General features: G+C 25.2%; 3 protein-coding genes across 4 annotated transcripts; 1 reads left to right on the top strand and 2 right to left on the bottom strand.

The window, feature by feature from the left end:
* Positions 1–373: 373 nt before the first annotated feature.
* LOC128958678 (formin-like protein) lies at positions 374–7,802 on the bottom strand. 2 transcript variants are annotated; one of them, XM_054304580.1, is made up of 4 exons: positions 7,286–7,802; positions 6,752–7,220; positions 679–3,227; positions 374–603 (listed from the first exon to the last, which is right to left on the bottom strand). In XM_054304580.1, the coding sequence occupies exons 1-4, from the start codon at positions 7,473–7,475 to the stop codon at positions 500–502; spliced, it is 3,312 nt and encodes a 1,103-aa protein (XP_054160555.1). In that variant the 5' UTR covers positions 7,476–7,802; the 3' UTR covers positions 374–499. The 2 variants fall into 2 exon arrangements, with proteins under 2 accessions (XP_054160555.1, XP_054160556.1); XM_054304581.1 differs by having other exon boundaries at positions 6,758–7,220.
* Positions 7,803–8,085: 283 nt separating this feature from the next.
* Positions 8,086–9,614, bottom strand: LOC128958845 (40S ribosomal protein S2). The gene is made up of 3 exons (XM_054304789.1): positions 9,552–9,614; positions 8,767–9,282; positions 8,086–8,431 (listed from the first exon to the last, which is right to left on the bottom strand). Exons 2-3 carry the CDS (start codon positions 9,280–9,282, stop codon positions 8,138–8,140), a joined length of 810 nt encoding a protein of 269 aa, XP_054160764.1. The 5' UTR covers positions 9,552–9,614; the 3' UTR covers positions 8,086–8,137.
* Positions 9,615–9,662: 48 nt separating this feature from the next.
* On the top strand, positions 9,663–12,532 carry LOC128958843 (ATP synthase subunit b, mitochondrial-like). The gene is made up of 4 exons (XM_054304788.1): positions 9,663–9,738; positions 9,798–9,862; positions 10,002–10,513; positions 11,799–12,532. Exons 2-4 carry the CDS (start codon positions 9,835–9,837, stop codon positions 12,177–12,179), a joined length of 921 nt encoding a protein of 306 aa, XP_054160763.1. The 5' UTR covers positions 9,663–9,738; positions 9,798–9,834; the 3' UTR covers positions 12,180–12,532.
* Positions 12,533–21,721: the final 9,189 nt, after the last annotated feature.

Below are 21,721 nucleotides of genomic sequence, written 5' to 3'. Positions count from 1 at the left end.
TTGCTTAAATTACATAATATACAACACAAAGCAATTTTGATATATATATGTAAATAAATGTACAAAATTGTTATCAAATATACTTTGAATTTAAAGACTTGGTATACATTATATTGTAATTGAGATTAAATTACATACAAAACAAGTGACAAAATTTATATAAATTATATATTAATATATTATGTGACTATTATATCAATTTTTGTTAAATTTCTATTATTCAATAAATAATGTCATGTTTGGCAAATTTTATTATTTTATATTTATACTAAATAAATCACTATTATATCAATATTATATTACTGTATAAATAAAATTTTTATATTAATAAATAAATATAATTTAAATTAAAAGTATTTCTAAAATTGTTTGCATCAAAAATAATCAGTAAAAGCATTGAATTCTTTGATTTAATAGTAAATATATAAAAAAATATTATACATTATCACTTAAAGTATTGTGTAAAATATAAATAAAAAACTATAAAACTTGAAAATATTCACATATCCATCAGTTCTGTGGAAGAAAGTCTTATATTTTCTTGTTTTCGACGTTGACTTCGGCGGACGGCATCTGCTCGACGGTACGGTTCATTCTTAAGACCTAAACATTAAATATTAAGTTTAAAATATAATAATTATTAATTATATTTATATAAAAACAAAAAACAAATCAAACCAAGAAGTATGTCTTCGAGAGCGCCGTTGTAGACCTCGTCCTGCTTTAGTAAACGCTTTTCCCGAACCTTAACCTCATTGGTTGGTTCCAACTTTTCGGGTGACTTTTGCTGTTGTTTTTCAAGAATCTGTTGTCTTAATTCTTCTTCAAACTTTTTGCGCTGAACTGAATAGTTATCGCATTGACATTGTTTGAAATTTTTCATAAATCTTGTAAAAGTGCCGAACAATTGGTTTGAAGACTCCATTAATTTAGTACTTTCGCCAAAATATTCAACGCATTCATTATATTCGTGTTGAGCTCTCTTGAGATCTTCTCTTAAAGCCTGCAATTCTGGAGATTTATTTGATATGAATTGACGTAAATGTTGTGTCGGCTGATTGTTAGTCAAGCCAGAGGTGGTCCTCAATTGGAGTTCCTGTTTACATAAATCCATTCCCTTTTCTAAATCTATTACTTCAAGAGCACACGTTTCTAATGATACGACAGTTGCCTTTTCAATGGCATTCAATAGCTTCTCAAAATCAAATGGCATTTTAATGTTTTCTAGAGTATCAGTGCCTAATCCATGACCAGAACCCTTACCCAAAGTCATGAAAGGATTTGATCGCATAGGTTTTGAACCATTTTCGGCATTGTTTACAATAATGTCTGCGATATAATGTAGTAAAGATCGCGATCGATCAACACTTGATTTGGTTTCACTTATCAAATCTAAAGTCGTTAGTTTAAAACCATATGCCGGTGCTGTAGCTATAGTACGAGTCGATGAGTTGAGATAATTACCAAAAACTAAGACATATTCTAATATCGTACGAATTCCTTGTGATTTACGGAGTTGTTTGGCCGCTTCGGTAATAATCGATATACGAGACCGACATTGTTCAATAATACTATCACCCGGTGCTTGATTTAATTGAATCAAAGATGTCATATAAAACATAATTTTCAGTTTCTGTTCAAGTCTTTCGATTTTGGAAATATGAAACAGGAATTTGTCGACATCGTTGAGCTCATCCAACACACGTCCAGACCGTTCATATTCACGATAAGCCTTAACTTCATCACTGTTTGGAATCATTCGAAGCAATACTTCGAGATAATCTGAAGTCAAATAATTGGTGTCAAATGAGTTGATGGCGCGAACCACTGATTCGGTGTCGATATCAATCTTTCTCATAGATATCGCCATATTTCTTAAGCGGTTGTGTTCCAAAAGTGACACTTTTTCAGGCATTTTAAACCTTTTGCTAGCATTGAGAGTCGACACTGAATTTTTTCGCATTAATTCCGGTTTTGTTCCCAATTTGAATTGCTCTTCAAAGTCAGTAAAGTTAACTGCTTTAAGAATCTTATCTTCGTTATGAAACTCATTAAATACGGTTCCCTTTACTTGATTTGGTTTCAGTGGCACCCAATTAAATGTCGGTAACTTATACTTTGTGTTGTATGTCTTTTTCAATGTTAACATATCATTAGAAACGCCGGTTGAAGGTGGAGGAGGAGGTGGTGGAACTGATGTACCAATTGGTGGTGGAGGTGGAGGGGGTGGAGGAGGAGGCATTAAGACTGCAGACACTGGAAACAGTGGAGGTGGTGGTGGAGGAGGTGGAGGCGGTGCTATTGGCGATATGGGTGAAGATGCAGTATTGGTAGTTGACTTAGTAGTTGGTTGTGTTTGATTAGGCTTTCCATTGATAACCGGATTAGAATTTTGTTCTAATTCTTGAATTTTCGATTCAAGAATCGATTGTCTTCTTCGTGACTCTTCTTCTCTAACACTAACTGTTCTCTTAATGTGATTGAGTTCATCCTCGAGTCTTTGCTTTTCAGAAAACAGTTCATCTTTTTCTTGACTTAATTCAAACAGAGTTCGTTCTAACTCTTCATATCTGGCCTCCCATTCGTGTTCTACTTCGTGTGCGTGCGATAACTGTTGTGCCATTTGTTGGCACTGTTCGAGTGCAGCGTTCTTGTGCTCGGCGTCCTCCATAAGAGCGCCGACATCAAAGACATTGTCCAAATAGGCCTGAATCTGAACCTGAAGATCTTCAGATTCCGTGTTTCTCAATTTGTTCTCAAGATAATCATCTAAACCTAATTGTGTGAACTCATACTGAAGATGAACTCTAAAATTCATGTCTTCTACAGAATGAACGATAATATTAATGAATTGCATACACGCGACCATAAAATCTATATTAAAATTCTCGTAATTCATAAAGTAATGCATTAATGTTTGGAAACGATTCTTCTCATTGCAGACGTCTTTGAAATTGTCGAATGCATTCAAAATGATTTGATGGCCACCTTTTACAAGACATATAGCGGCCAACAGTTCCAACACTAATGACTTTGTCCGCAAACTTTGGTGATTCAGACTTAGGGCTATACAGTTGATGGCATTGTTGTGCTCCATAACCAAATTGAAACCAAATTTATTGTTCATAATAGCACGCATACACATAATGCATACGTGAACATCATCACCCACTTGGCCTAACCTTAATTTAGTTGAATGTTGTCGTGAAAACAATAGCGATGGTCGCCTAAACAGTCATATATATTCAATTTGTTAGTCTATTATCAAGTATTCTATTATTTATTTAAATTATAATCTAATATTAATTATAATATTATTCACATTTATGTTACTTTTTTAATTACTCTGTAAATATCTTATATTCTAATAAGGAATATACAGTAGTATTACTTTAAAAATTGTAAAAATAAATTAATATACATAAAAATGTAATATAAGGCAATTGAAAGTCAAAAAGTAGTTAACATTATTTAAATATTATAATTTTAACCCATTCCCTGTCCAATATTCCATACAAATAAAAAAATCATGCAATTTGTTACTTTATTAAAAAATTGTAAATGATTAATAGTTAAATAAACATTTTCATTTACTTATGTTATACAAAAATAACAAAATCATTTACCAATGTAACAAAAATATATTGCTAACAACTATTTTCAAATTCAGTTTTTAACTTTTATTTGCATAAATACTGTACAATAAAAGAAATATTAAATATATAAAAAGTTATATCGTATACTATACAGTAGTACTATTAATATACAGTGTATTTTAAATTATCAATTTTGCAATAAAAAATAATGATAAATAAATTAATAATAAAAGAAAAGTAGAAGATAAATAAAATTATACCATTGATTATCCAATAAATATTTACCTCAATGCAAACCGCAATATCATTAAAAATTACGTAAAAAATGACTGTAAATTATAGTCAGATCTTTATTTGCAATAAATTATCAATAATTTATGTAAATCCAAAGTAAAATATTAAATACATTTTAAAATTACTAAATTTGTCAAATATTTGAATACAACAATATTGATTGAAACTTCGACTGAGAGCTGGTATCATCTTTGGTTAGATGAGACAAACTAAAAGTATCAGTCATTTGATTGCAATTTCAGGTATAAGTCAATTCAAGCTGTTTTCAGTTGAAAAACATTAGTGAATGAAGGGATGAGTTCATTGAAGTGTATATTTAGTCCCTTTAAGACAACCTGTGTTTCGCTAAAATAGAGACAAATTATGCCAAATAACAAGTCATTCAATTCAATTCAATTCAATTTTAGTTTCAAATAGAAAATACATTTTACTTTTCTATTGCGGAAAGCAATCGTCAAAAGAGTGAAAGCCCTGGAATACCTGTCCTTAAGATATGAACGACAATGAAATCGATATCTTTTTATCAACAATAAGAGAAAAGATATTTGTGAAGAGTTATTAAAACAATTGAAAAATTCATAGCAAAGATATATTGTAGTGATATTATAGTAAAATCTCAAAATATTTATTTTCAAAGTCAATCACACCATTTGGTTCCCATAATATATTATAGATATGTTTAAATGTTTCAAATAATACTGTATTCAAATATTCAATAAAAGTGCTATTTTTAATACCGGTATTTAATATTTATTACAACAAATCTTAAGCTAATCTTTTGCTATAAGACAAGAGATAAAAGTCAAACCAATGATTGGTGTCATTCATCCAAAAAATTCAAATATTTTAATGACAGAAATATAAATGACAAAATTGTATACAATTATTACATTAAAATTAATTGCTTTTAAATGTTATTATCTAATCAGTAATTTATTAATAATTAACAGATTTTACAGCAGTTGGTAGTGTTAATTACTTTTAATTATATTACTGTAATGAAATATGTAATTATATAATAATTAGTCTAATTTAATTATTTTCGTATTTAAAACAATAACAGATAACAATATGTAAACAAAAAAATTGTAACAAAAATCATATCAATATTGAAATAAAAAGGTTTATATATATGATATATATTTATATGTATATTATATATATATATATTTGCATTTCCTTCTCATTTGAATCCATATACAAATCGTATCGACTCTTAATGAAAGGCATTTCCATTGGAAAACAGGAAACAAAACCATAACAAGTAATTCATCGATTGATTATAACCATTGAAATGCACTGTAATTTGAGATAAAGATAGACCATAACAGAGGAGACGACTGCTCCGGGAGTGCCTAACGTGTGATTAATTTTTGCTAACATTAGATACTATTTTGTTGTGCAAACATCCGATTAACATAAAACCTAACATCTCATGTAAATAATTGTTAATTCATATATTATAAATTCATCTCAATTTCATTGAATTTAAAATTCATGTCATTTATTATTTATTGTATATAAAATGTGAATAAGTTTTGCCCTAAAAAACAACATATGATTTCAACTAAAATATAGTACAGTATTACTCAATAATACAGTACTTATTAATAATGTTATTATGAATTATTAGTATTGTTATAACATTGAACTCAATTTTATTCAATTAACGGCACAAATAACTCATTAAATAAAATAAGTAATTTAATTGAATAAAATTTCAATCAATTCAATTGAAAACATTATTATTAAAGTATAGGTAATGACAAACAGTTAAATTTAAAAATATCAAATAAAACTTTTTTAAGTATTTTACAATACAAAGACGTCATAATTTAAAAATAATATTAATTTCGTTATCCACTTAAATTCAATTCAAATATTAAAGCATTATTAAAGACAATATATTTAAATTAATTTATATTAATAATTATGAGCAAAACCTTTCATGTAATAACATTTTATAACTGAAAAGAGATTTTCATTAGAAACTATAAAAATGTTTTTTAAATCACGATATCGTCTCAATTAATTATGGACTTTGATAACAAAAAGTTATTATTTTATATGCTATTTATATTTCTTAATTATTAAATAAAGTTAAAATATATAATAATATTTATATTTAAACAGATATAACTAAAAATTGACTAAAGCAAACAAATTGTTATATTAAATAATAAAAATATGACGTATTATGAAAGTAAAACATTTATAATATAAATAAATTAATTAAGATTTTCTCGATCACAGCCAATGATGACTTATATAATAAATTAAATATAATATTGTTGTAAAATATGTCTGAGAAAACTTAGTAATTCATAAAATATTTGCATAACATTTCATAAGTACAGTAGTTATTTATATGAGGTCTAAATTATTTGTAGAAAAATATTTCATTACTTTCTCTCTTATGTTAAAAACAGGATTTTTCATATCATATATCGTGTATGACTTCACAACATTTATGAGGATATGTTAAATGAAATTACTTGAGGAAAATATTTAAGATTAACACCATTTGTAAAATCACTAACTTTTAAATTGAAAAAATGTAATGAGAAATAATTAAAGTAAAATTAATCCATAAAAACATAGAAATCAATTAATTTAACTAAACTTTTGGAGTTTATTCAAATTTTTAAAATTTGTATTAATAGATCTTAAATATAAAAGTATAGAAAGATTCTGTTACTTTCAATGTTTGCTTTTTAGTAAAACAAAAAATAACTTTTGAATGTCATTACAATAAAAGGTCACAAAAGATGTAAATCAATTTCATGACACTTGAGAATATGTCATCAAATAATATGAAAAATATAAACCATAAGAAAACATAAGTAAAAAGGATACTGAACTCAAACCTCAATAAACTGCTATTTGTATGAATGTCTTGACTTGCGGTCAGATTATCTGCGCTACCATTTTGATGGTTTGTCTGCTGTTGTGGTTGTTGTTGATTATCTTTGAGCTGTTGTTGTGTCTTCTGTTGTGTCACTAAACGAAACGTCAGATATTCAATGAGTATATCGAGACCACTATTATTCTCCGAGAGAAACTCGCGAACCCACTCAATATTATTGGTTCGCAAAGATATCTCCAGATCTCTGAGCACTTGAGTGGAAGTCGATGGACCCAATTGTCTAACTTTTTTACTGCTTCGGCTGGCTTTGGGGTCCAAATAAGTGGACAACTTTTGCAGATAAAATTCTGGTGACTCTTTTGCTGTCACCTTTTCCTGATCTCTAATCATTTCCCATTTCCTTTCCATGTCATAACTTCTCAAGAGTTTGGCCTTATCTGGAGGTAAGTCCATGGATGCCAACACTATAATTAGCAATTAAAATACAATTAATAACACATTAGATGTGATGACAGCGACAATGACATACCTTTAGTGAATCGTCTCTCCAGTTCATTAGATTCAGGCATTTGATTGTCGACCTCATGAGTGGACTGTTTATCACTCAAAGTGACCGCATGTGACACAACACTATTGATGTGATGATTGTTGACACTCTTGTGGCGATTATTGACCGACTGGTGTTCCGGTGATGTTGTCGTCGATAAATTGATTCCCATTTTCAATGACCTTCGCGACTGATCACCAGTTTATCATTGATTGACTTTTTTAATATTTAATTACATGTCATTTGCCATAATTAGCTATTGTTTCAAATCAATTGAAAGCACTGTATTGTTGTCATAATTTTAATATAATATTTAGCTAAACATCTATTTATGTTTATATGACTAACAATTTAATAGTCAATCAATGAGTCACTCATTGTTTGTAAAAACTATTAATATTTGAATCAATTGATAGACTGTTTTGATGATCACTTGAATGCTATATTCAATAGTATGTTCACAATGTGTTCAATGCATTACATTTACATTTGCAAAGTTCCGCATCAATACAACAAATGCTGTGCTTTTAAATCCAATACAACACTCAAATCAATGCAAAACACATTCAAATCTATTGACATTATAAGCGACGCCTACTATCACTCTCTTGTAATAAACTTTTACTATATTTTATACGTTATGTTATATTCATAGCTCTTAATAGCTTTAATTCAAGCATTTCTATCTCTTGTAATGAAATAAGTGTTTATAGGATTCATATATAATAACTACCGGTAATACAAAATATAGAGTAATTGCAATAATATAAACAAAATTTTAATTCAAATAATCATTTATTATATCAATTGAAGATTTTTATAATAATTGTGATATTAGTGAACGCCATGAGCTATAGCAAGATGGTCGTGATATTCCTGATACGGCGACTTTGTTAGCGGCGATTCGGGCCACAAATCGGGTGTCAAGTAAGAGTATGTCTGCTGAATGGCCAAATAAGTCGCTTTTGCAAAGTTACCCAAAGTACAGGTCGAACCAGTGGCTGATGTATAACAGTCCTCAATACCTGCCATATGCATCAACTTTTTAGGGACCGGAGCTGAAACAATGCCGGTACCTCTGGGAGCAGGAATTAGTCGCACCAAAACTGAACCACATTTTCCGGTCACCTAAATGTTAAAAAATACAGATATATTACTAACAGAATTGTAAACAAAATAATTGTAATATTTATAAGTAATAAAATTGTCGAATGCATGGTCTGTCTCGAAGATCACTGCAGAAGTGCATTAACACGAGTTTATGGAATATGCATTACGTGGTTGTCTTCACCCGAAGGGAGACTTCCATTCATCTGCAACACTGTAGTTAAGGCTAACCATTGAACTGGAATTTAAAGCCCATTACGACTACTAACAAACCGAAACACTCAAAGCCACGAATGGCCGAATGAAACGGTTATAATGTTGCCATTAAAACATCTAAATTTCAATTTCATGCTTACCTTACAGGGAACGGTATGCGGTTTACCAATTTTGTTACCCCAATAACCTCTGCGAACCGGAATAACAGAAAGTTTGGCCAAAATAATAGCTCCGCGAATAGCAGTAGCAACTTCTTTACTGCATTTAACTCCCAGACCCACGTGTCCATCATAGTCACCAATAGCAACAAATGCCTTAAATCTGGTCCTCTGACCGGCTCTGGTCTGTTTCTGGACGGGCATTATCTTTAGGACCTCATCCTTAAGCTTAGCTCCAATAAAAAAGTCAATGATCTCAAACTCTTTGATTGGTAGCGAAAATCGATAGATCTCCTCTAATGACTTGATCTTTCCGTCTTTCACTAAACGTCCCAATTTGGTCACCGGTGCCCACTCTTTATCGCCTTCTTTGCCACCACGACCGCGGCCTCCACGACCTCTAGGGCCGCCACGACCACGTCCACGGCCTCCACGACCTCGGCCACCAAAACCACCTCTAAAACCTCCTCTTCCAGCGGCTGGAGCGTTGTCCGCCATCTGATACCATCACAATTAAGATATTAAAATCAGTATTCAATCATATTATTAGTCAAATTGATCACTAATTTTAATACAAATCATACTAAACACGTGTCAACTGTAGACACGTTATAACACCGGTATTTGACATTAATTATTAGTTAAAGCATTTTCATTATAAATTAAATTCAATTAATATAAAATTAATATAAAGACTAATAATAAAATTAATGATCAATTTGATGATAATTTAATGATATTTGAGACCAAATTCAAGAAAGACTTACATTAGTTGTAAACTCAATGAATGTTAAACACAAAAGGAAACGGATTTATATATGCATTGAATATAAGAGTCATTGAAACACATTTTGAAGCTTATATTGTATGCATTGATGCCATCTATGGGTTATGTCTTATGTTGTCATTCATTGCCATTCATTGATTGTATCGACAAATCTATATATCTTTAGTGTAAGTAATGTCATAATTGTTGACCAAATTTAGCCGTTTATCACTTGATTTGTATTTAGTTGACTGTTTGTATCGGCACTGGTATTGTCTATCGAGATGTTGTCCCGTCTATTATTTAATTCAAGTAATAAATTGTTTTTGATTATCATTATTACCATTGAATGACCGCAATTGTGGTTATATTAATGATATATCATATATGATATAATTTGCTAACAAATGATAAAATAGTTATTAATATTAATATACGGATTGTCTTATAGAGAACCTATGGTTGTCCGGTAAGAGTGTGCAACCAGTGCTGACCCGAAGTTTGTCTTCAATAACACAACACGAAGTCAATGTGAATCCGCCATTATTACCGAAATTATACGATGCGGCCGACGCACCACCAGAAACCATATCTTTTGATCCGAGAAAGGAATCGTTGGAAGAGTTTCTTAATATTCGTTTTGGTGTCGATATGCCGACCATTAACGACGATAAAAAGCCCGAACGTGATGTGAAAAATTTTCCGCGAATCCCGGCACCCATTTGGCCCGATCGCACCCGACTCTATGTGTTACCCGATTCATGGTTTAACTACTTTTATGAGAAGACAGGAGTGACCGGTCCTTATGTTTTTGGATTTACTTTTATTACATTTTTGATGTCAAAAGAGATTTATATCATTGAACACGAGTTCTGGACCGGACTATCGCTAATCATATTGATCTCTGCCGTCAATCTTAAGTTTGGTCCCAAACTCAGGGAAATGTATGGCCGATGGCAGGATGTAAGTGATATTTAATGTATTATTTGATGGTTTTAACACACTTTTATGTGATTGTGATTTATTGAAATAATCTATTAAGTCATTTATTTTAACGACTATTATATATTTTATACACTTTTATAAATGAAAATATGATGTATTGTAATGATATTAATATATTATACAGTATTATGTAATATATTTATAGAAAATGTTGTGTAAAATCATTTTTGAATAATCTTTATTTAATATTTAGTTAAGTTTCGGAATATTACAATCTGAAAATATTTAGCCCTTTCCCATCTATTTATTATTATTATTATTATTATTATTATTATTATTATTATATTGTATTTTTTACTTAATTTACTATTAATTATTTCTTTCATTTAAATATCCTTATTGTAAATATAGATAATATAATGAATTTAGTAAAATTAGTTTTAGATTTCTAAGACTAGTTTATATAATTTTACAATAAATGGCATCTATTTTACTTTTTTCTGTCCCGTCTCATCCCGTAGAGTTGATTTAAATTATTGTCAGAACCAATAACTAATTTTAATTAATATCATACATTAATTTTTACAATAGAGTAACATTGAATATAAAAAAATTTGAAACAAAATGTTTTTTGTTTGGCTTACTGTACAGTATTTCCGTGTTTTCCCCGCATGAAAATAAAAACAAAATGTGAAAAATGACATTTTCATACCTTAAAAAACTTGCATTTTTTACCACTACTGGTAAATTAAACAAGAGTGTGGGAAAAAGCAAAAATGGGGGGAATAGGCAACTGTAATGACCTATTATTAACAATCTATTAAAACCGGTATATTTAGATATCTATTACCTGTAATTAATTAGTTATAACATTGTTTAACAATAAATGATATATTTGTGTACGTTTCCAGTATTTTTACATATTATAAATCAGTAAATAGATAGCATATTCCAAGGGTTTGGAACGATTAGAGACGTCCAAATACAAGGGGTGGGAAATCTTGAAAATATATAAATACAGGGGGAAATTAAAAGTGAAAAACTAAAGTTTTCATATGGTAAAAAACTCGCATTATTCCCCATGACTTACATATTTTCATATGGGGAAAAACGCGATTTAACGGTATAATCGATTTAAATTCTTACAATATATATATATATATATATATATATATATATATATATATATATATGTATCGTATATTTGAATAATAATTATAAGATTTGAAATTTTAATATTCCGTATAAAATATTTATATTAAGGAGTATTTAATAAATTAAATTAAAATATTTTGAATTATAGGATGAAGTGGTTCTTTGGGATGAATGGCAGTCAGGAATGAAAAAGTTTTTGAAGAATATGATTGACTCGGAAAGTAAATCTCAAGAATTGGCTAAACAACAGAAGATATTATTTGATGCCAAGAGAGAGAACATTAAACTTCAATTAGAAACTGAGTTCAGAAGGAGACAAATGATGGCCTATAATGAGGTTCGCAATCGTTTGGAATACTTGTTGGCCAAACAGTCATCAGAGAGACAGTACCAACAACAACATATGGTCAACTGGATCATCGATGGTGTCCTCAAAGGTATTACAGCACAACAAGAGAAGGAAGTCCTACAAAAATGTTTGACTGATTTGAAACAATTGTCGACTAAAAACAAAATATCTCTCACATAAAAAATTAATTAATGGGTTTAATAAAATAGCAATTAAATAATTATAAGATTAAAATTTAATTTAGAAAATGTTCATTTAATTTGTTAATATTTTTATTTCTTCTTTTTTAATGGCTTACAATCTCTAAAGGTTTACAATAATATAAAACTATTGAGTGAAGTGGAAAATTAGGTTAAAACAAGCAATCAATCGATGCTAAGACTCAATAGTTTGTTTTAGATTTGAAATATACTTTAATTTAGTTTTTAAGCTCCAGAGAGATTGCGAGACATGAAAAGTTATTTACATGTATTACATGTATTTTAATTATGAAAATTGAAAAATGTTTGTAAAAATATTATAAAACACGAATATGTAGTTATTATAAATAAAATTATAAGTCAATGTCAAACTAAATTGTTATTAATTAATACTATTATTTTTGAAATCCCACATTAATATTATCAGCTATTAATATGTGATCATATATTTTGTTTTCACTTTTATAATACTATACTCAGATTAATCAATAACTAGTGAAAGTTAGGCCTAAGTTTACTGTATAGCTATTACAGGCTTTGCCAGAATTTACAGTTTTCGCTAAACGTCATGGTATTGAACGGACAGTCGCATTGTAGGAATGGTTGGTTACAGTCGACTTGTATACAGTATGTTGTGGCGAATTGATCACATCGACACACTTGAAGTCATACCGTACTTTCGGCTTTTCTCACAGAAAACTATTGTATATATACTGTATATTTGATAATATAATACCTGAATTGTATTGTATTATATTATATTATCAAACAACACATGAGTTTAACATTTGCCATAAAATTCACTTTTTGACAATTTAAATAACTTAATAAATTGATTTAAAAGTCAAATTGTTATCTTTCATCAATGCTTTTGTGATCAATCATTGCTAATATTGCTTCTAAAAAATAACTATCTATTTAACTGCTTTTTATTAAATCTGAATTATTAACAAACTTTATATTTAATACTAAACATATGAAACATTATAATTTATTTGACAACATTTCAATTGAAACATTTAACTACTGTTTGCTAAATATACTGATTTCGTGTATTGTTTTATAATTGGACTGATTTTTTCATACTCAAGACATGGTATCATTTGTAAGGCAAAAAAAAGTAATAAAACTGCAGTGATATATCAAATTGGATTATATTGACCAACACATAGTTAACTATATACTATACACAAGTTATATATATATATACACACATAAAATTATACAGTAAATACATACTAATAAATATTGAAATTTCACTAAAAAGAGACTGTTTGCCAATTGTGTGCCTTAAATGCCGTTCACATTGCAAACTATATTATAATATCGTTGTATCGATTGGTTTATAAAGTGGTTTTTACGCAAAATAGTCAAAAGTCTTGTGTTGTTATTAAAGGTGAGTGTTATTATAATAATTATATTATTAAATTATATTAATATATCTTATAATACTTTAGTGTCTAATTTTATTTTCATGATCTATAAGAATATTCCGTTTGAATTAATGACTAAACAAATATATTGATGATAAATGACAATATTGTGCAATTAAACACTGGATATATATATATATTTATAAAAGACACGTCAAAATATTCTCTTATAAATATTGAATATAAAAAATTGATATTAAATTAATGACTCTTTTGTTGTGCAAACGCATCACTCAAACAAACCTATTATTTACAGAGAGAACTATGTTTAGAATAATAATGAATTTTCTATTTAATAGTTAAACACTTCACAGTATAATACAGTATATAATGATTTCAGTATTAATATTAGCCAATACTAAAACTAGCACCTGTACCATCACTAGCACCGGTACCATCACTAGCACCGGTACCATCACTAGCACCTAGGTTATCAATTAAAGCTGCTTTTATTATTTTTTGACATATACATATACATCTACATTAACTCTAGTTATTATTGATATATATTTATTTACAGAAAAAAGTTTATTGCTATTACAAGTCAATAGCGATAACTAAATTAAATAATACCATACTTTACATTAAAGCTTTTTTTGAAGAACATAATAATCAATTGAATCAATTATTATTTGTTATCAAAATAAAGAGTAATGATTATTGTAATGTTAGTAATGTAAGTAATGTTAGTAATGTTAGTAATGGGTGTATTTTATATCTAATGTTTAAATATAAATTATATTCTAACTATATTTACGGATGCAATCAATGAAAAAAAAGTAATTGAATTTTTTGTTTCTTCTTATAAAACAACAATTGGTATGTTTTAATCAACTCATTGTATTTTTGTGTGTCTTTACATAAGATATAATAATATAATAATTATATCAATGTTTAATTTATATACTGTATATATTATTTATATATATATATAATGTCATAACTTTTATGATATAATATTTAAACAGTTTGATGTGTTTTGTCAATTGATGTCATTTCTCATATATTTTACAAAATAAAACATAAAAATAATTATTACTAATTATAATATTAATAGTGGGTTTGGCCAATATTTCAGTATCAAAAAAATATTAAAAATAAGTTTTAATAGGATCTCTATAGATTAAAAATGTTGACATACTCTCATAAAAACATCTCATTATTTAGTTTTTAAAAAAATTATATTTATATTATATCATATAATTTTATGATATTTTATTATCAAAATGTTTATAAAACTACATTTTATAACATCTTTGACATTTGAATAACAATTTTAATCTCAATTAAATATTGCAACACATTAAAAAATGAATTGTAATAGTTTATTTAGATACTATATTATTAAATTTATAAATATTTGATATATTTAATTAATAAAAAATTAATAGATTAAACGCTGTATTTGATATATTTATTTTATTAATACCAATAGATTTAAATACTGTACAGTAATTTATTAATTAGATTAATAGATTGAAATAAAAACTACATAAAGAAAGTAGGTTTAAATGATTGCATAAAATTGGCTAATATAGGCAAAAGTGATGACACAATAAATCTAATATTGCAAATATTATTTGTATAATTTAATTGTGTTTCCAAAAGAAACAAATAATATGTTAAATGATTTAATTATGGTTTGTCTGAACAATTATAATTAGAAAATTAAAATCTTAGACGAAAATAAATATAATTGCTTAGTATAGTTAATTTATAATTGAATTGAATTAACATTAAATTATCATAATTTTGATAAAACTTTCTAAAATAGATAAAAACTAAGGATTTATATTTTAAACAATAAAATAATTTATAGTATTTATATTTATTGATCTCTTATAGTATGTGTTAATCAGGATAAGAGTAGTCTATAAATAATTAATGTTAAATAAAACTAATTATAACAAAGACTTTATCAGAATATGGAACTGATGTTTGCAAAACTTGAATCAAATTTTGACATAACATTAAAGGAAACAAATGATGATATTTGATATAAGAATCATTATTAGTGGATAACAGGAAAAAGAGTTATATATAAAAGTTTTTAAATACAAAATTTAACGCATAATAAATTTTGAAACTTTTTAAAACAAGAAACGACATGTATTTCGTGTATTTAAGTGTTTTGTAGATTTAAAGGTTAAATAGTATTTAATGTGAGAATTAAAGTGAAGACATTAGAAGTCATTTAAAGGAAAAGTAGTTAACATTTAGACTAAACGACATCACTATTACTGTCAATTGAGTTGAGCTCAGCTGTTATTAAACTAAGTTAAACATTATGTTTGCCAAAAGGTTATCGTTTATTATAATTATTATATACAGTATAAATATATATTATTAAAGTAAATTTGTTTCTACTAATTGGTAATCAAAATAATTTTTTAATTGCATTTTGATAATTTTAATGAACTCACCAATGCTTACAAAAATTTATATTTTGTTTATTTATAAATGTTTAAAATTGTGTAAAAAAAGTTCCATTTACTTAAGATAAAATTAATTAAGTTTATCTAATTAATTTTATTTTATTTATTTATTTATTAATGTATAAATTAGCAATTTAAATTAAGCACACTATGTATAAAAAATAGATATTTTATGGAAAATATAGAATACAATTTGAAACTCAATTGAATCTGAATAATATTAAATAAATAAAATAAAATTTTAATATATAATTAAAAACTTTATTGACTTTGTTTTAAAGTAATTATATATTACAGTATATTATACTGTATTATAAAATATTAATACTATAATATTCTAGAAATTCTAAAAATATAAGTTTTACTAAAATGATATTACTTATTTTTGTAAGATTAAGATTGTGACATAACTTACTTTTAAAACATATTTAATATTTGTTGCAAAACAATATTTGCAACAAATATAATATAATAAATTTTATTAGGAATATAAATGTGCATAATAAATTATTATTAAAAAATCAATTTTACACATTTTTGTTAGTAAACTAAACAATAAAAGAAAATTTCTTAGAAATATTCAAAAGAAAAAAAATTATTTAACACTCCCTATCAAAACATTTTTATGGCTATTATTAAAATATAAAACATAAATGAATAATTGTTTTCAAACACGACAACCGTGTAATACTGCATATAAGCAATAAATCTGCCATAAAATAACATCAAAATAAGATAAAACATAAAACATGATAATGTCTTTTTAACATTTTAAGTTTTATTATTTATATAATGTATTATTTAAAAGAAATTCTTGTACAGAATATACTAATAATTTTATATTATTATTATATTATATGATAACAATGTTTTATATACTATATTATCATTATTATTATAACTCATTATTAATGACTCATTAGTCCAAACAATTGATAAATCCATTCAATTGTTTGGTCATAATCTGTATTGAAATAATTCAAACAAAATAAAAATATGATTTATTTGTCTGTTTTATAAATAGATATACAGTATATGATATATAAAAAATTTAATCAATCGTGACATTGAAATATCATTTTATGCAATAATTTTTTACATACAAATGATTAATATATTTGTTTATGTATTATTATTGTATTGTATATATTATTGTGTATAACATATGTTTGTTGAATCAATAATTGTAAAATATGTATAATATTAATAATTTCATTATAGAGTAAGTTATTATCAATGTATAGCACCTTATATCAAGTTTTCAATTGAATTGGGATTTCATTTTGAAATAAAAAAAAATCTGTTTAAAATTTTTTTACAATATCCTGAGACGACAACAATGTATAATAATACATGTTAATTTTAAAGTCCTATTCATTAACTAAGTTATCATATTTACAATTAGAGTCTAAGCTTTACAGTCATTGTAAGCATTAAATATGATAACTTAGTTAATGAATAGGACTTTTATTACATTGTTGTCGTCTCAGCAATTCGTAATATAATTTTAACTATAAATATAAACAAAAAATTAGTATATTTTATTTATTTTAGATATAAAACATTATATTATACATGTACTATTAATATACTATACGGTACAATAAATATAAAACTGTACCAAAATTATAATGTATAAAATGAATTTTTTTTTGTGAGTATATACTACAGTATAATAGTTTTTAAAATTTTAAACTGTAAATCACTTATCTATTAAATACATATACAATAAATTTTATTTATATACCTATATTTATTTTAAATAAAATTAATTTTGTAGTTATTTAAGTACTGTATTACATAAGTTATACAGTATAGTATAATATTTTATATTTTAATTGACGACTTTGACTAACATTTATTTGACATTCAAGTCACATACATTCACCACTTTTGATGATTAAATGAAAATAAAATGATTGAATAGCAATACTATATATATATATATATATATATATATATATATATATATATATATATTGACTGACAAAACAAATAAAGCGATTGATTTCCTGTAAATTTGGTCCAAATATCTGTCTAAATCTGAGATGAAACCCAACTTTCCTATTATAAAAAACATTAATATTAGAGATCACTAAAAGTCAAACTACACTAACAATATTAACATTTAATTTACTAAAATCTAATTACTTTATTATATCTATAATACAATTTAAAACCTTACTTTACTAATTTTACTTTAATTATGTTAATTAAAAATTTAAAAAATATAAAAATTGTTTAGAAATACTGTATAACAATTCTAATGATAATTTTTATAAAATAATTTCAGTATCAAATTGAGTATATAATTACTGTAAATATATAATAATTAATTTATAATCTTTTATTAATTTTTATTAATTATCAATTATCATAAATAAGTTATTTTTATGTGTGATCTGCTTGTGTTTTTAATTCATACATTTAAGGGTTATTCACATATTACGTTCGCACTTGAGAGGAGGGGGGTCGGCCAAATCGAACTTTTGCGAACGAGGGGGAGGGGGGGATAGAAATCTTAAGAGCGTTCGCATTTAGATATTTTATTTTTTAGTGGTGGGGGATTAGCGGTTAGGGACATGTGAACGTATTTTTTTAAAATGACTATATGCTAACAAATAGCATAGACTATAACATAGAGGGGGGGGTCTAGATTTCTTAAAAAGTGCGAACGTAATATGTGAACAGCCCCTTATGACTTTAGTTAAATAAACCAATTAAATTTATAATAATAATAATTAGGCAAAAAAAATTATCTATAGGTTTACCATGATAATTTTGTTTTATTTATATTTGTTATTTTTAATAAATATAATTGTTAATGATAACTAAATATTATTATTAGTATTTTAAATAATTTTAAAGTTAATATTTTTAAATTACATAATACATTTTATAATACATTTTATCACAGTATTATACTGTACTGTATTATATACTTTTACATGTTATATATGTTATACTTTTAATTTTAACTTTTATATTGTCATTCATTAGCAATATATATGGGGAATAAAGTATAATATTAAATGAAAATTAATTTCTGAGAAATTATTTTTGGAAAATCGATGAAATATATTTTTATTAGTTTATCTCTAATTATAGTGGATTATCAAAAAATATTTGTTTAAATCTTTTACATATCGGTGTTATTAAATACTATTTATTTTTATATAAAATTAGTACTATTTTATGCTAAATTAATCTAATATTGTTATGTTTATTACACAGTAGTTATAATTTAATTAGTTATTTTCTATTCAAGATTTGGTATTAGATATTGAATTTTACAAATAATAAAATTAATATATTTTCTTGTATACTGTATATACTGTACTATATAGAGTTAAAATATATCAGTATATACTTTACAAAATATATAGTAATAAACAGTAAAATAGATGCTAATGAATATTGACTTATTTCATAAGCAAATATTTTGTTAGTATAGTAAAAAATTTAACAATCAATATATTCAATAATATATTGATTAAATTTTATTGAATGATGTTTATTTATACACATATATGCCATCTAATATATACTATCCATACAGTTATCTATTTATTTATTCAATATGTTTTCACTTGAGATTTGAATTTGATATTCAATATACGATATGATATAAGAGATAGAAATTTTTCGATGCAATCAAATGAATGAATTATAAGATAACTGTATTATATATTAAGTTATTCCGGGAATCAAACACTTTTGTCAAACTTATATAAGATATAACATAGTTTTACTATCATATATAGATAGATAATATATATATATATATATAATATGCTTTTATATCATCTTTTAGAGTGAGTATAACTATGTGGGAGAAGAATGCTATCGAAACAAAATACTTGCAATGAATGACATCTTCTCATTAATTTCTAATCAAATAAAATATCATAAAATCATTGAGAAATATCACAACATTAACACTATGTACTAAAGTAATGGATGTATGATATTATATATAATAGTATAATACATACTCTATAATAATCTATGAGTATTATTATGATACGGATTTTATATAATAATACATATAAAATATGTGATCATTAAAATAATGAAATATCATTTATTATATGTTATTATCCCACTATAAGTATAATCATATGTTAAGATAACTAAATGCAAATTCAAATATTTTATACAAAATAAAAACCAATTGTTGCAAAAATAAAAGTAATTCAATTGAGTTTTGATTTTGTTTTTTCATTATAATAACATTTATTTATTGATATCTTATATGATTTATATGCCATGTATTTAACTTAAGATTAAATGACCACTTTTTAATCAAAACAAAATAAAATTGGTAAATATATAAATATTTATTTTGTAAAATCATTTAACACAAAGTTGTTTATATTTAGAAGAAAGCTTTGGATAAAATTAAAAATAAGTATCACTTTATTGAAGATCTCTTAAAAGTGAATTACTGTTTATTTCTAACCGTAACAAATGAGATGCTAATTCTAATGCTAATACAAACCTATTGTAATATACTGTACTGTATATTAAATTTACAAATAAGTAGCAATTTATCGGTTAAAATTTGATTAAATAGCTTTTACATTATTTAATTTGGTTCATAATAATAAATTATTATATTTATTCAATTGCAAATATCAGTAAAAATGAAAACAATGTTATATTGATAGTTATTGCAATAAAGCACTATTTAAATCTCTTAATAATTTAAAGGTTATAAAATTAAAAAGTTAAGAAAACTTTATTTAATTAAACTGAAGCATTATCAATATTCAAGAAAACATTTATAAAATAAAATAATTAGTTATCAAAACCTATTAATTAATTAATTAAATAATTTTAATATTTAATATAATATTGATGTTATTTAACAATTTATATTTTGCTTATAACTTATTTATTATTATAAAACGTGATATAAAATTTCTTATGACATTAAGTTATAGATAAAAAATAATAAACAATTAAAAATATTTTAAATTAAATTTCTATATAGTCCAAAAATTTTTATAGATATTAATTATCTATATAGTCACATTTTAATTAAAAATTGATTGTATCATGGTAGTTTTCCTAGTCTTTATTTGCTAAGTCTTTTCAATTTTATTGTTAACTATTAATATCATATATATATATATATTTATATAATTTAAATATGACTTAATATATTCGAGAAAAGACATTAAATATTTCTAACTTTTATTAAAAATATTTCATATAATAGATTATTTTGTGTATATAATATTTACAATTTTATTTTTCTTTGGTTATTATACAGTAATAGATAATTAAAATTTTGGGCAAAGAATTTGTCATAATAAAAATATATAAATAACATATAAATTGTTAGACAAAAAATAAAACATTAAATATGTAAAGTTTTATATATAACAAAGTTAAGAACACATTATATCATAATAAAATATAAAAACAATTAACAAAAACAATTGAAGTAATTAACAATAAAAATATTTATTTATATAAAATTAGAATTCCGTGAATTTAATTAGAATTTAGTAACAGAATAATGGATAACAAAATAAATATTTAATTTAAATTAAAAAAATTATTCCAATAAGGTTTAAATAATGTTATTTACAATACAATATATTTTAAGTTATATAATTGAATGAATTTTATAAATCCCAAACCAT

This window comes from Oppia nitens, unplaced genomic scaffold (assembly GCF_028296485.1).
Source record: "Oppia nitens isolate AA-2021 unplaced genomic scaffold, nextdenovo-longstitch-racon4-pilon3 scaffold3_pilon_pilon_pilon, whole genome shotgun sequence".
Taxonomy (NCBI): Eukaryota; Metazoa; Arthropoda; class Arachnida; order Sarcoptiformes; family Oppiidae; genus Oppia; species Oppia nitens.
Note: the sequence above shows the minus strand (reverse complement) of the source record. Positions and strands in the feature narration are given on the sequence as shown.

Excerpts from the sequence above, each read along its gene's own strand:
- LOC128958678 (XM_054304580.1), bottom strand. The coding sequence starts at position 7,475 with ATGGGAATCAATTTATCGACGACAACATCACCGGAACACCAGTCGGTC. Across the intron at positions 3,228-6,751 it reads AGCAGTTTATTGAGGTTTGA|GCGACCATCGCTATTGTTTT; the intron begins GTTCAGTATCCT and ends ATGACTGTTTAG. Across the intron at positions 604-678 it reads TCTCGAAGACATACTTCTTG|GTCTTAAGAATGAACCGTAC; the intron begins GTTTGATTTGTT and ends TTTAATGTTTAG.
- LOC128958845 (XM_054304789.1), bottom strand. The coding sequence starts at position 9,282 with ATGGCGGACAACGCTCCAGCCGCTGGAAGAGGAGGTTTTAGAGGTGGT. Across the intron at positions 8,432-8,766 it reads CGCATACCGTTCCCTGTAAG|GTGACCGGAAAATGTGGTTC; the intron begins GTAAGCATGAAA and ends TTTAACATTTAG.
- LOC128958843 (XM_054304788.1), top strand. The coding sequence starts at position 9,835 with ATGTTGTCCCGTCTATTATTTAATTCAA. Across the intron at positions 9,863-10,001 it reads CCGTCTATTATTTAATTCAA|AGAACCTATGGTTGTCCGGT; the intron begins GTAATAAATTGT and ends ATTGTCTTATAG. Across the intron at positions 10,514-11,798 it reads TGTATGGCCGATGGCAGGAT|GATGAAGTGGTTCTTTGGGA; the intron begins GTAAGTGATATT and ends TTTGAATTATAG.